This window comes from Bidens hawaiensis, unplaced genomic scaffold (assembly GCF_021521415.1).
Source record: "Bidens hawaiensis isolate Kalapana, Puna unplaced genomic scaffold, B.hawaiensis_p1.1 tig00097104_1, whole genome shotgun sequence".
Classification (NCBI taxonomy): Eukaryota; Viridiplantae; Streptophyta; class Magnoliopsida; order Asterales; family Asteraceae; genus Bidens; species Bidens hawaiensis.
Window position 1 is genome coordinate 1 of NW_027504599.1, and position 12,764 is coordinate 12,764.

The 12,764-nt window shown below is 36.0% G+C and overlaps 2 protein-coding genes and 1 pseudogene across 3 annotated transcripts; 1 reads left to right on the top strand and 2 right to left on the bottom strand.

Annotated features, from left to right (window-relative positions):
* The first annotated feature begins 379 nt into the window (after positions 1-379).
* LOC143608096 (peroxidase 64 pseudogene) lies at positions 380-771 on the top strand (annotated as a pseudogene).
* An 867-nt stretch (positions 772-1,638) lies between these two features.
* LOC143608097 (uncharacterized) lies at positions 1,639-3,844 on the bottom strand. Of its 2 annotated transcripts, XM_077083283.1 has the most exons (7): positions 3,752-3,844; positions 3,577-3,681; positions 2,953-3,039; positions 2,408-2,458; positions 2,208-2,301; positions 2,039-2,123; positions 1,642-1,952 (listed from the first exon to the last, which is right to left on the bottom strand). In XM_077083283.1, the coding sequence occupies exons 1-7, from the start codon at positions 3,821-3,823 to the stop codon at positions 1,796-1,798; spliced, it is 651 nt and encodes a 216-aa protein (XP_076939398.1). In that variant the 5' UTR covers positions 3,824-3,844; the 3' UTR covers positions 1,642-1,795. The 2 variants fall into 2 exon arrangements, with proteins under 2 accessions (XP_076939400.1, XP_076939398.1); XM_077083285.1 differs by lacking the exon at positions 2,408-2,458 and having other exon boundaries at positions 1,639-1,952.
* Positions 3,845-7,474: 3,630 nt separating this feature from the next.
* LOC143608098 (uncharacterized) lies at positions 7,475-7,906 on the bottom strand. The gene has a single exon (XM_077083286.1). It carries the CDS (start codon positions 7,904-7,906, stop codon positions 7,475-7,477), a length of 432 nt encoding a protein of 143 aa, XP_076939401.1.
* Positions 7,907-12,764: the final 4,858 nt, after the last annotated feature.

Here is a 12,764-nt window from a genome sequence, read left to right on the forward strand (position 1 = left end):
GAGGGTAAGATGTAGACAGCCTTACCCCTACCCCATAGGAATAGAGAGGCTGCTTCCAGTGAGACCCTCGGCTCAATAGTGGTTTTGCATCAAGCCTTGGACGTAAGGCACATAACACTCAACCATCGACACCCAAGTCGATTGGTGCATGCAGCCTTGTCTTTCGGCTATCAACGCCACCACATGATGCTTGATTAACCTTCCGTCATTTTTAACGCAATAGTAATAATCTATGTAAATAAAAGCAAGGGCAATTTGCATTCACTTAATGATAAGATTTATAACACATGAAGCAAAATGGTTATTAAAGAGCATATATATTGTATATTTATTATCAGAAAGCAAACATAACTTTGTGTATGTACCACTTTGTATGCAGGTGGACATACTCTTGGTTTCTCCCATTGCTCATCATTCAAAAGCCGAATCCACAACTTCAACACAAAGACCGATGTTGACCCTTCACTCAACCCTTCATTTGCTGCAAGTTTAAAGAAAATTTGTCCGGTCATTAATGCAAAGAATGCAGGAGTGCCAATGGATCCTTCTTCCACAAGCTTTGATAATACATATTACAAACTTATTTTCCAACAAAAAGGTTTATTTTCTTCTGATAAAGCTTTGCTTGATTCGTCTAAAACTAAAAATCTAGCAGCAACGTTTGCGAGTTCAGAAAGCGCATTCAAAAATGCATTTATAAAGTCTATGATCAAGATGAGTAGCATTACAGGTGGTCAGGAGGTCAGGAAGAATTGCAGGGTGGTAAATTAGACTACCTGCAAGGGCATATTATGTAATTTCAAGTGGTGAGTGTTCTCTGTTTAATGGTGGGGATCTTGAGGTAGTTGTGTGCAAGTTTGTGAGAGATGAAAGGGAAGCCTTTGCAAGAATATGATATGGTCATATTGAATTTATTATAAATGTATTCATGTTTATGATAATGGAAGATATATTTTATAATATTTGAGCATGAGAAGAGAAGCAAGTACAATCAAAATCAAACAATATCTGGATTTAAAAGAATTTTAAAATATTAATTACAACCACTGTGAGGTAAGTTGTGACCAAAACATGGTCCAAACTGGTCATGTACACGGATTGACGAATTTAACCCAAAACTCGTGTCACACATGTATTCCTGAGCTGACACGAACACGACCCATTTAACCCGAAAATTAATATTTTCTTTTTATATATTAATACTTTAAATTTCTAGAATTACGTATTGCTTTTACTTCTTTTAAGCATTCATGTTTAAACTATGTCAGTGTATTTACAAACTTATAGAAACTAGTATGAAAAAATAACCAAATTGTCCAATTATTATATAAAACGCTTTTAAAATGAATAATAATAAATGGGTTAAACGGGTCAACTCACGAACCCATCAGGTTGACACGATCGTGACCCGTTTAGCTAACGGGTTTGACACTAATAGTGGCTTTAATAGTGATTTTTATAACACAAAAAAAGATCCTCTTTAGTCAAATTTGATCAAACATACAAACAAACGCCCATGTTCTTGGTTCGGCTATATAATCTAAATAAAACCTAACCAACACACTCTATTCATGATTAATTTCTGGATTTATGATATGCGTCCTGACTCTGCCACTGAAAGTGCAAATCAATTTCATGTAATGTAGAATATAAACACCATTTTCCATCATATTTTAATATTATGAAATTTAAGCATCAATCAAGAAACCGAAAACTAAAAAGTTCATGTTTACCTTAACATCTCTGGATCGACCTTTGCATAATAAAGCATCAACCGAGCCTTGAAAAAGCACGTTCAGTTCTCCTCAACGTCACATAAACCAATTTCCACCAATTGAATGTTACCACTTAAACCAGAAACCTTCCATGATGGCAAGAATGAAAATCCATCTAGAAGCTTCACACACTTTAATCCCCATTTCACCATTAAGAACTCAATAAGATGATGCCCACTGCAAAAAGATAATACGTGTAACTTACACTTCACAGAATGTTCAACTGATTATTATAAACAGTAAATCAGCAATTATTTAATTACCTTCTATTATGGTAGCTTGTGATAAAAACTGAATCAGGTGATCTCTCTAAAAGAAATTTCACAGTGGCGAGGAGATTATCGAAGGCTTTGCAATATTTGTAAAAAAGAAAAAGTTATCTTAATGTCAACTTCAAACATTTTCAGTAATTAAAAAGTTATATGTTTCTACCACTCGAGTCATATAACACATCAGCTCCAAGAATCACTTGTGGTTGTAAACTAAAGATAGATTCATCCCACACACCCCATGTAAGTCCCATTATCTGAAACACATAATAATAATACATCAAAACGGTTAATATGAAATTCATATAATCTACGCTATTCACAGTTTGTATCTATACAGATTATAAAGTAGCAGTGTTACACCTCGCACTTAATATTATTTAGTTCACACACTCTTCTCATGTTATCGAGAACCTGCAAATTGATCATTACAAGATCATAAGAAACAGCATACTTCACAAATAATCGCTATTGCAAAAACAGGTCTACGCGACCAAGTACTCAGTAGGGCACCGAGGTGAGTTTCTCCAACTCTGCCAATATTACTCGGAATCGGTCACACTCGGTCAAGTCAGAATTTCATTGTCACTGATTTTTCATTGTTTTTCACGTAGATACCATTGACTAAGAAAACTAAATGAAAACTGTCTATAATATTAAAGAATGAATGTTAATTGTTGAAATACTTTAGTATTTTTTAACATGTCTACTTCGATTTATATTGGTAGTCATGTATTTTGTTATAAATATTAGTAAACTTATGATATTTGGCATGCATATAATATCTAGAAAATTTAATTCTTTTATATACCATGTCCAAGTACTCACAACTTCCCTATCGACTGACCTAGCAATGCAACCACCACTGCTACAATGCAAGTAATAAGTGAAATTGACATCATTTATACCTCTAGTTTGTCGGAGTCATCAGTAAGAATGACATTTGCACCTATTTTTGCAGCAACTAAACCTGGTAATGATGTTCCTGCACCAAGCTGCAAATTAACATCATGCTAACTTTTAATAAATGATAATTAAGTAACTATAAACACAACACAATATATATATATATATACGTGTAGCTAGGGGTGTTCATGGTGCAGTTTTGGGCTAAAAACCAAAGTTTCGAATATTTTTTTAAGGGTGTTTTATATTTTTTAACTGAACAAAAGAATCTAATTACAATAGAAAGGTGGGTAAGCGGGCAACAAGCTGCGCCGCCACCCCCTTTTAAATGGCAAAACTGATCCTACTGAAAACAAAGCATGTTGGTTTTTTTTATTTTTTTTTATTTATTTTTTTTTTTGGGGGGGGTGTCCTTTTTAGCGAAGCCGCCAAGATCAAGATCGGTTTTTTGTTTTTTCAAAACCGTTCGGTTTCGGTTTTTTTGGTTTTGGGCTTTCGGTTGTCGAGTTCAATTCGATTCGGCAAATTGGTTTGGTTGGGTTCTTCACAAAGCCCATTTGATTTTTGGGGTTAGGTGGACAGGGCAAAATGAAAAAGAAAAAAAATGTAGAGATTTTGGAAATGACCTCAAGGAGGGTAAGTCCGGCGAAGCGTGAACGTTGTTGCCAGACATACTCCGCCAGGATAACCCTAGACGGCCACACGAACAAGCCGTAATCTTCTTTCATGCTCTGATATTGATATTGATATTAATTATTATGTGGGTAGGTTATTTGGAGGGAAATTGATGAGAATAAAAACCTCGATGACGGTGATGGAGATGGAGATGTCATCATTTGAATCTCCGAAGTAGTGGTGAGATAAGGTCCTCATGTTTCCCGTTGCCGGAGTTTCGCCGTTGGTAACACCTTCCATGAAGCTGCTGAGAATGGGCCGCCGGCAAGCATCACTTCCACCACTCTATAGTTTTTTGTTTTTAATATTTATATATTTTATTAATTTTAATTTTATTTATCGCAAGAAAACTAATAATATATTTAGCTTTTGATAACGAAAGGGTTTCACAAATAAATAAGATGTATAACCCGTTTAAAAGTTATCCGGGTTTGATGAGACCTATGAACCGTTTATTTTTTTTACTATAAATTGTTTCTTAATTATAAAAAAATAATATCTTTTTTTTAATCGGATATTAATTTTTAGTATATCCTTATTTTATAGGATTTTCATATAAAATATTTGGTAAGATTAATTTTTAATTTATGAGATGTTATAACCCGTTTAAGGGTTATTTGGGTTTGGTGAGATCCAAACTTGTGAATTCGGGTCAAATGCATGAGAAACCTTCATTTACAAATAAAACAATCTGATAGTTTGAGAGAATGTAGGGAGTAACCAGAGAACTTTTAAAAGTTTCGTTTATATATATTTAAGATTATTAGCTTTTTCTTTTTTCTTTTCTTTTTATTGTTTTTAATGGCAACAGCCAAATGCTAAAAGGCCATAGTCAGTCTTCATTAAGTCACTCGTGCATCCCAAAACAGCGTTGTCACAGGGATTAAACCTCAGGCTTCCTACCTTACACAATTTTAACCTTTACAAGAAGTTAAAGGCCTGAAATCATTTATTACTGGTATTATTTATCTTATTAGTTTATTTATATTTAAAGTAAGATGTAAAGTACGATTTTTCGTTCATGTGGTTGATTAAAATTGTTATTTCAGTCAGTGGCGGATCCAGAATTTTTTTCCAGTGGGTTCACTACGTTTAGATGCTCCAATTTCACATGGACGGATATAAAAATTTTCGGGTTGATTTGACGGTTTCGGTCGAATAAGTTCATCACATAAAAAAATGTGATACAATAATTAAAAAAAAAAGAACCACTTCGTCAGAAATTAAAACAATTAGAAATAATTGTCAACAAAGTATGTATTAAAGATCCTAAAATCATCAAGGATTGCACAATCCTTCACTCTTTGACAACATTGGATTGCATACGTTAGCAATGATCACTAATGCGAAGTCCCTTACTTTCTTCGATGAACTCAAGACCTATTAGCTGCCTAAGACGGTTAATAAAAGTTTTAAACTTGAATGGAACTATAATACAAATCAAATTTGAGTGTCAACAAATAAACATTTAATTCAAATTAACTTTTAATTCAAGTTTCAACAATTTAACATCATTAATTGTCTAATTCACTTTCAACAAATTTTAGCACAATCAATTAACCATTCTAATTTCAACAAATTAACAGACATATTTGATCATGAAATATTGTTCTTATGCATTTTCATACAAGTAAATTAATTCAGTTTGTTCCCTTTTTTCTTAATCAAGATGATATGTTGATTGAAGTTTTACTTTATAAATCCATCATGGATAAAAGAACAAAGAATAAAAACAAAAGAAGGGGGGAGGCTCTGAAGTTAGGAGGACAGGGCAATGGATTGTGTGATATAAAAGTGAAACCGGTTTAAAAAGTTTATACCATGCAAGGAACCAGTATCAAACCCGCACACCTTTTGTTACAAAATGAGGAATTAACCATTAGAGCCATTGTTCGTGGGTTTTCTCGAAAATTATTTATGGGTTCACTCCTATTTTTTATACAGGAGTTCTACTAAAATTTCGAAACTCAACGGGTTTCCGTGAACCCGAAACCTACTATGTAGGTCCGCCCCTGATTTCAGTATAAAAGAATAAAATTTGTGTTTTTAAGGATCAGTTTTATTTTAGGTTGCAATCAAATCCACCGCATTAGTTTTGTTAAGTGAATGGTCATTTTATGTAGTACAACTAAAAATCTAAAACAGTATATAGAGGCCACTGGTTAAATAATGGGGGGGGGGGGCGTATAGTAATTATCTATCCTACTATATTTGTTTTATTCCTTTTAATAGCAATACAACGCCCGCTGTCACACCTTAAAATTGTTAACTTAGCAGCGGGAGACTTAGTTATGCTAATTTGGACGGTGATAAACGTTGTTTAGCCAATAACATTTAAACACAAACATTTATCCACATTGAACATTTATTTATAATATAAAATCTTCGTACATAAGTTTAAAAGTACATATTTGTTAAAATAACATGTTTGCCTGGCTTTTTTGGGTTCAAACACGACACCCATTTTTTCCACATTCCTTCACGAAGTTTCTATCTCATTATCCTGAAAAACACGTTTAAAAATATGTCAAGACAAAGTGAGTTCTAAATTTGTAGACTAAATATTTTAAATCAAAGCATTTTCTTATAAATATTTACATAAATATTCCTTCGTCTTTCGTTACGAAGGTTGTCACACCCCTATCCAGGGCCTGGGTGCAACGTCCCGGTTTGGTATCTGGTTTTGTAAATATATCAGAGTAGCGGGTCCATTTTAGCGTAAGTCTTTAAATATATTAAAATATTAATTTACATTATCAAAATTACTCGGGAGTTAAACACCCGAGTTTCAGTTTTACAAAACAGTGATATTAATATTACAAGGATTTAATAATATTCAAAATCGAGCCATCTCAAGCGATCTTCTAATGACTCCAATCCTTGTATACCATCTATCGTCATCTAATTACCTGCATGGGTGGGAAAACACGTCAGCTATATGCTGGTGAAACGTTGACTCGATAAAACAGTTTATAACAGTTATTAAATACAAACATAGTTTTCGGTTTCACAAACTCAGCAGGAACGCCTGTCATTCCCGAGATTTGTACCACTGCCCTGCACACACAATTCAAAGGTTCCCTGAGCGCATTTAAACACGATTCAAAAGATGAGCTGAAAATTGAAAAGTTGTCCATAAAAATTCGAGTGAATCCCTGACCATATCTGAAAAGATACTTATCATACACCTTTGAAAGGCGGCCCTGGCATTATAAAAACCGAAAGGCATTCGCCTAAATGCGAAGGTTCTGTATGGACATGTAAAAGTGGTCTTATGTTGGTTATCGGGGTGAATAGCAATTTGATTGTACCCTGAACAGCCATTTAGAAAATAATAAAACTTTTGACCTGATAATTCCTCGATGATTTGGTGACTGAACAGTAGAGGGAAATGGTCTTTGGACGTTGCCGCGTTCAACTTTCAATAATCAACACAAATTCGCTACCCGGTTACCGGTCGAGTGACAATTTCCTCACCTTTCTCATTATTGGTTATCTGGATACCCGCCTTCTTCAGAACTGTCTATGTCAGACTTACCCAAGTTTATCCGAGATCGGGAAATAATACCCGCATCCAACCATTTCAAACCTCTTTCTTCACAACTTTTCGCATATTCGGATTCAACCGTCTTTGTGCATCACGTGCAGGTTTTACCTCGGGATCTATGATGATCTTGTGCATGATGATGGATGGACTAATCCCTCTCAAATCTGATATCGTCCAACCAATGGCTGCCTTGTGCTCTTTCAAGACCTCCATCAACGCTTTTTCTTGATTTTCTTAGCGACGATGGCTGATAAAGCATCGCCACTCACAATATGGTTAGACGCGTTTGAAAACACATTAAGCTAGAGATTTTTATTACCAAATGCCATGTCAACTACCCCGTTTCTATAGTTTATTAAAGCGTTTATGGTGGCCAAGAAGGGCCGACCGAGAATCATGTTCGGTTGCCGTTTCTGGTCAACTGTAGCGTAATCTAGAACCATGAAGTTAACCGAGTGATAAATATCCTCAACCATCACAATCACATCAGTCACAATTCCCCTAGCAAGCTTGAGTGTCAAATCAGCCATCACCATAGTGGTGTCGGCTTTTCTAAGTGGAAAAGAATCATATTGGTCATATAAGCTTCCCGGGTGAATACTTACCCTGGCTCCAAGATCTAACAACGCCATTGTCATTTTAAAATCGCCCACTTGATTAGGTATTATTGGTGTTCCCGGATCTTGAAGCTTGGGTGGGAGGATTCCTTTCAAAACTGAACTCACGTTAGTCATATAAGCTTCCCGGGTGAATACTTACCCCGGCTCCAAGACCTAACAACGCCCTTGTCATTTTAAAATCGCCCACTTGAGTAGGTATTATTGGCGTTCCCGAATCTTGAAGCTTGGGTGGGAGGATTCCTTTCTAAACTGAACTCACGTTAGCAGTTAAGTCAACGTGTTTAGGCAATTTGTGAGTTGTTTTTGAGTGCACAAGTCCTTCAAATATTTAACATACGCGGGGACTTGTTTAATAGCATCTATGAGGGGTAAATTGATTTTTACTTGTTTGAATATTTCCCACACTTCCTCCTGTTGTGGGCCCCTCTTTTTAGGAGACGATGAGGTTTCGGGATTCACCAATGCTCGAGGAAATAGAACGGATTTACTCGTTGCACATGTCTCCTTGGCGGTTGGTGTTCCTGTTTAATTATGGTTCATTTAAGTTTCTTTTAGTTACTTTTTCTGTTTGTTAAGTTGTTCAATTTCGACCCCATTCTCACTTTTCCCATATTTCCCCAAGTCCTCCACCACACACTCAACGAAAGGTGGTGGAATTATCCCATTATCGTAAACCTTACCGCTCCTAAGGTACTTACCTGGTTGATGTGGGTACTCTTTCCATTTGCTGAACTACTACTCTGCTGATTTGGATTCTTTAATGTGTCACTAGGTAGCTTCTTAGGATCTTTGTTCAAAGTCGCCAACTCTTCAGCCAATTAGCTCATCTGCTTGTCTCTTGCAGTGTTTGCTTTCTCTTGAATCTCCATTCTCCAACTCGGGTCTTTTAATAGTGTCAATACTTCAGAATCTTGCGATGAATCTTGGCCTTGAGTCATTCCCTGACCTTGCTGATAATTCTTCTTATAACCCTTATTATACCCACCAAACTCTCGCTGATTGTACCCGTTCTGATCATTACCCGCACCGTTCCCATACTTCCTCTGATTCGATTAATATCCTGTTTTCTGAGAACTTCCTTGAAAATTCGGGTTTTGCTGAGTGTTTGGGTTTCCTTAGCAAACATTTGGGTGGTTTCTGAGGCTTCGGGTGGTAGGTATTTGAGTTCATGTTGTTATTGTACCTCCTTTCTCCTTGCACAAAATGGACCTCTTCTTCTTCTTCCACAACCCCACAACTCGCCAAATCATGCCCTAATTCGCCGCACCCTTCACAAACCGGGTATGCTTTTCCCGACTTCCCTTTCTTTCTTGTATCCGCAACCATAAACTGATCCAACTTCTTCTCTAACAGTGCCATTCGATCATCTGAACCCCCACTGTCCACCACTTTTACAACCGCCCTTTTTACCATTCGGTTTGACAGTGACCGTCTCTTAGAATTAATGGCATGTTGTTCCAAGTGTTTCCAATCCTCATTCTCATTATTTATATAAAACGACCCATTCGTGATCGACTAAAGATCAGGCACATCATCATTAGACAGGCCATCATGGAAAGCTTCAATTAACTCCCACAAAACTATTCCATCATGAGGGCAGGTTCGCAATAACAGCTTAAATCTTGTGAAGGCCTCGTGAAACGTTTCGCCCGTTCGTTGTTGATAGTTTCTAATGGTTGTTCGGGCCTCTAAAGTTCTTTGTGGTGTGTAATACTCGTCTAGAAACTGTTGAGCCAAGTCTTCCACATGTAAATGCTAGCTTAAGGCAATCATAAGAACCACAGTTTTGCTGAATCCTTCAAACTGAACTGGAACATAACCAACTTTACTTCATCTGCAGTAAACCCTTGACTTGAGATAGTGACACATATCGAATTGAACTCGCTCAAGTGAAGGTATGGCTCATTTGTATATTTCCCATAAAATGCATACATCCCAGTCAAACTGCTTTGCCTCACTAAAAAAGTTCTCCAATCTTTGACCGGAATAATAATGGGCAATGGGTTCCTGGCCTCTTGTGGAATGAAGTGGCTTTGAACCCCCCGAACTAGTGGTGGAACAAATGCTCTCAGGACCCCATCACTAAACTCGTACTCGGGAATCTGTGGCTCTTGAATAACCTGTCTTCTCTATGCTCTGCAGTTTCTCTGCTACTGAATCAACTCGGGTGTTCGGTTGCGTCGGGGCTGCTATTGTTAATTTCATCGATAATACCGTCCCCCATTAACATCCTCCAATTCTTCCTCATATTCGAATTCCTCAAAATACTCAAACAACCCTCTTTTATTGTTTACCCTCTCGAAATCAACACACCTTGAGGATTATGTGGTTCAGACCTGATTGATCGGTCATCTTATTCTGGTCACCACCTCTACAGTTTCTATTGTGGTTAGCGTATTGATTTCGATTAAGTGGTGGTATGTCATTCTGTGGAATGTGATTCTATGGAATTGGTTATTCTTGGTTTTGAGGTTGCCCTTGATTTTCTGGTTGGTACACATGTGGGTCTTGATCTGCTAGATTATTCATAATTTCTTCTTTTGGTTTTGTAGTTTCACCCTTTCTTTAAGCTACTCGGTTTCTTTTATTTTATTTTATTTTTTTTGCTTTTTCTATTTCTGGATCAAACTATATCGGATCTTTGTCTCGAGAATATCCTGTATGCATCAACCTGTAAGATCAACTGCACACACGAAAACACACAACCCCGCGTAAAATCAACGAAGAAAAATAAACAAAAACTAATAATTTAAACTAAACTAAGCTAAACTAAACTAGCACTTTGCGCGTTGACTCCCTAGCAACGGCGTCATTTTGATGGAGATGCCGCGCTCTAATAAAAAACAAGTATTGTAATTCACTTAAATACCTATAACTAGTACGGGTAAGTAAGGTCGTTTCCTAAAGGAATCAAAGGAAAGTGCAAGTAGTATTCACTATTTAAACTAGTTACTTAATTATTCTAAACGGACAGTCGATGCCAAGCAGATTAAGAGATGATTTCAGAAAACACGGCTGCTTTTGAAATTTGTAAACAATAATGAGAAGGTATTCAATCTAGGTTCAGGTAATGTGATATTGAACTAATCGCAGATTCAGCTGACTCGATTGCACAGTAATTACTAGGGTTATTAGTTTGATTGTTGTGACAAACGATACCCTAACCGAATTGTTGATACAATTGAACTTAGTCTACCTAATTACCAGTTTATGTTATGAAAACCAATTAGATTGCAATGACTAGTAATTTATTAGTTCAATGACATAAGAGCTTAACCCTAAACGTTGATGAACATAACCAAACAAGTGGCGCAAGATTCAATAATCAAGTACACAAACTGTTTAAACAATCAAAGCAATAATCGAATACGATCAAATCATAAAACCCAATGAATTTGGTCATAAGTCAAATTACACAAAACCCTAGCCTAGAATGAACACAAATGTTTAGTCGAGCATTGACATGATGATTAAATCGCTTATCTTTGAGAACATACGATGAATTGATGAACCGGAAGCCTCAGGATGATGGAAATTCATCTTAGAGTTCTTCAACAGCTCCTGGAACAAGGTGTATGACGAAAAGATGCTTAAAATCGTTTATATAATGATTAGGGTTAATTTTCTTCGTTTTAAGAAGGTTCGCGTCGCACGAACGGTAATAGGCATGTCCTTCACCTAGCATGAAGGACAAAATAGTCGGGCTTAGAATTGGGTTGGTTCATGTAGCGCGAACCAACATCTTCAACATTCCTTCGCGTCACGCGAAGGACAAAAGCAACAGCCAAAATTATTCTTTTTCTTTATTTTTGCATCGTGAAGCGTGCTATCCCAATCCCGCACTTCTAAGCCTTCATTCCAAGCTTGTAAATCAACCCATTAAGCATCCATAGCATCCAATTCCCTGAAACACATAAATACGCTTGAAGTACCAATGCTCATTCATTTATTTAACTAAATCTAACTAATTTAATATTATATTATACATAACATTTACCCAACCATCAACGGGTGGATCTAAATACTAGTCTGCTAGTAAAACTACTTCTATTTTATAGAATAACTCAACTGTATTACTTTAAATAAATATTAAAAATGATAAAATTAAACGATATAAATTGACTGTATATGAATTTTGGTTACTATAAGAAAATTCCTTTTTTCAGTTTCATTTAATTTTTTTATTGCGGTGAATTTCTTGTGTTTAGGTTATTGTACTCTTCAAATTTAGAGAGTTTCATTGCCTCACTTGGCAGTCGTGTGTCTGTGATAACAGCAAAACTCTCTGAATTAATCGACTTTTTAATCCAAGTCAAATTTTTAAAAAATAAATCACTAAAATTTAAAAAATAGTTTTTAATTTTAAAGTTAAGATCTTCATTTAATAAAAGTTGAAACACTCTGCTTGCGGAGCGCCCATATAATGTATATATGTGTGAACCCTCGGGTGGGCAAAAGTGAAATTGCACTAATTTTGACGTTATATTTACTAATCTCGTGAAAATAACGTTAAAAGTGGCGGAAGGTTAATCAAGCATCATGTGGTGACGCTGATAGCCGAAAGACAAGGGTACACGCACCAATCGGCCGATGTCCCGGTGGTTGAGTGTTATGTGCCGTATGTTCAAGGCTTGATGCAAAACTACTATCGAGCCGGGGGTCTCACCGGAAGCAGCCTCTCTATTCCTTCGGGTTAGAGGTAAGGCTGTCTACATTTTACCCTCCTCAGATCCTACCATAACTTTACTATCAGTGGGATTTACTGAGTACGATGATGATGAAGATGATTTAATAAAAGTTGAATCACTTTACATAATCATAAAACGTTAGATGACTTTAAAGACTTATGAAAACTTATTGAATTTAGTAAAATGTATATATGGAAAAACTTAAATTTGGAAAGTGATTGAATCTTTTAGAAATATTTTAAATTTCCAATCAAACTTTTTGTAATAATAAAAAATTATTTACT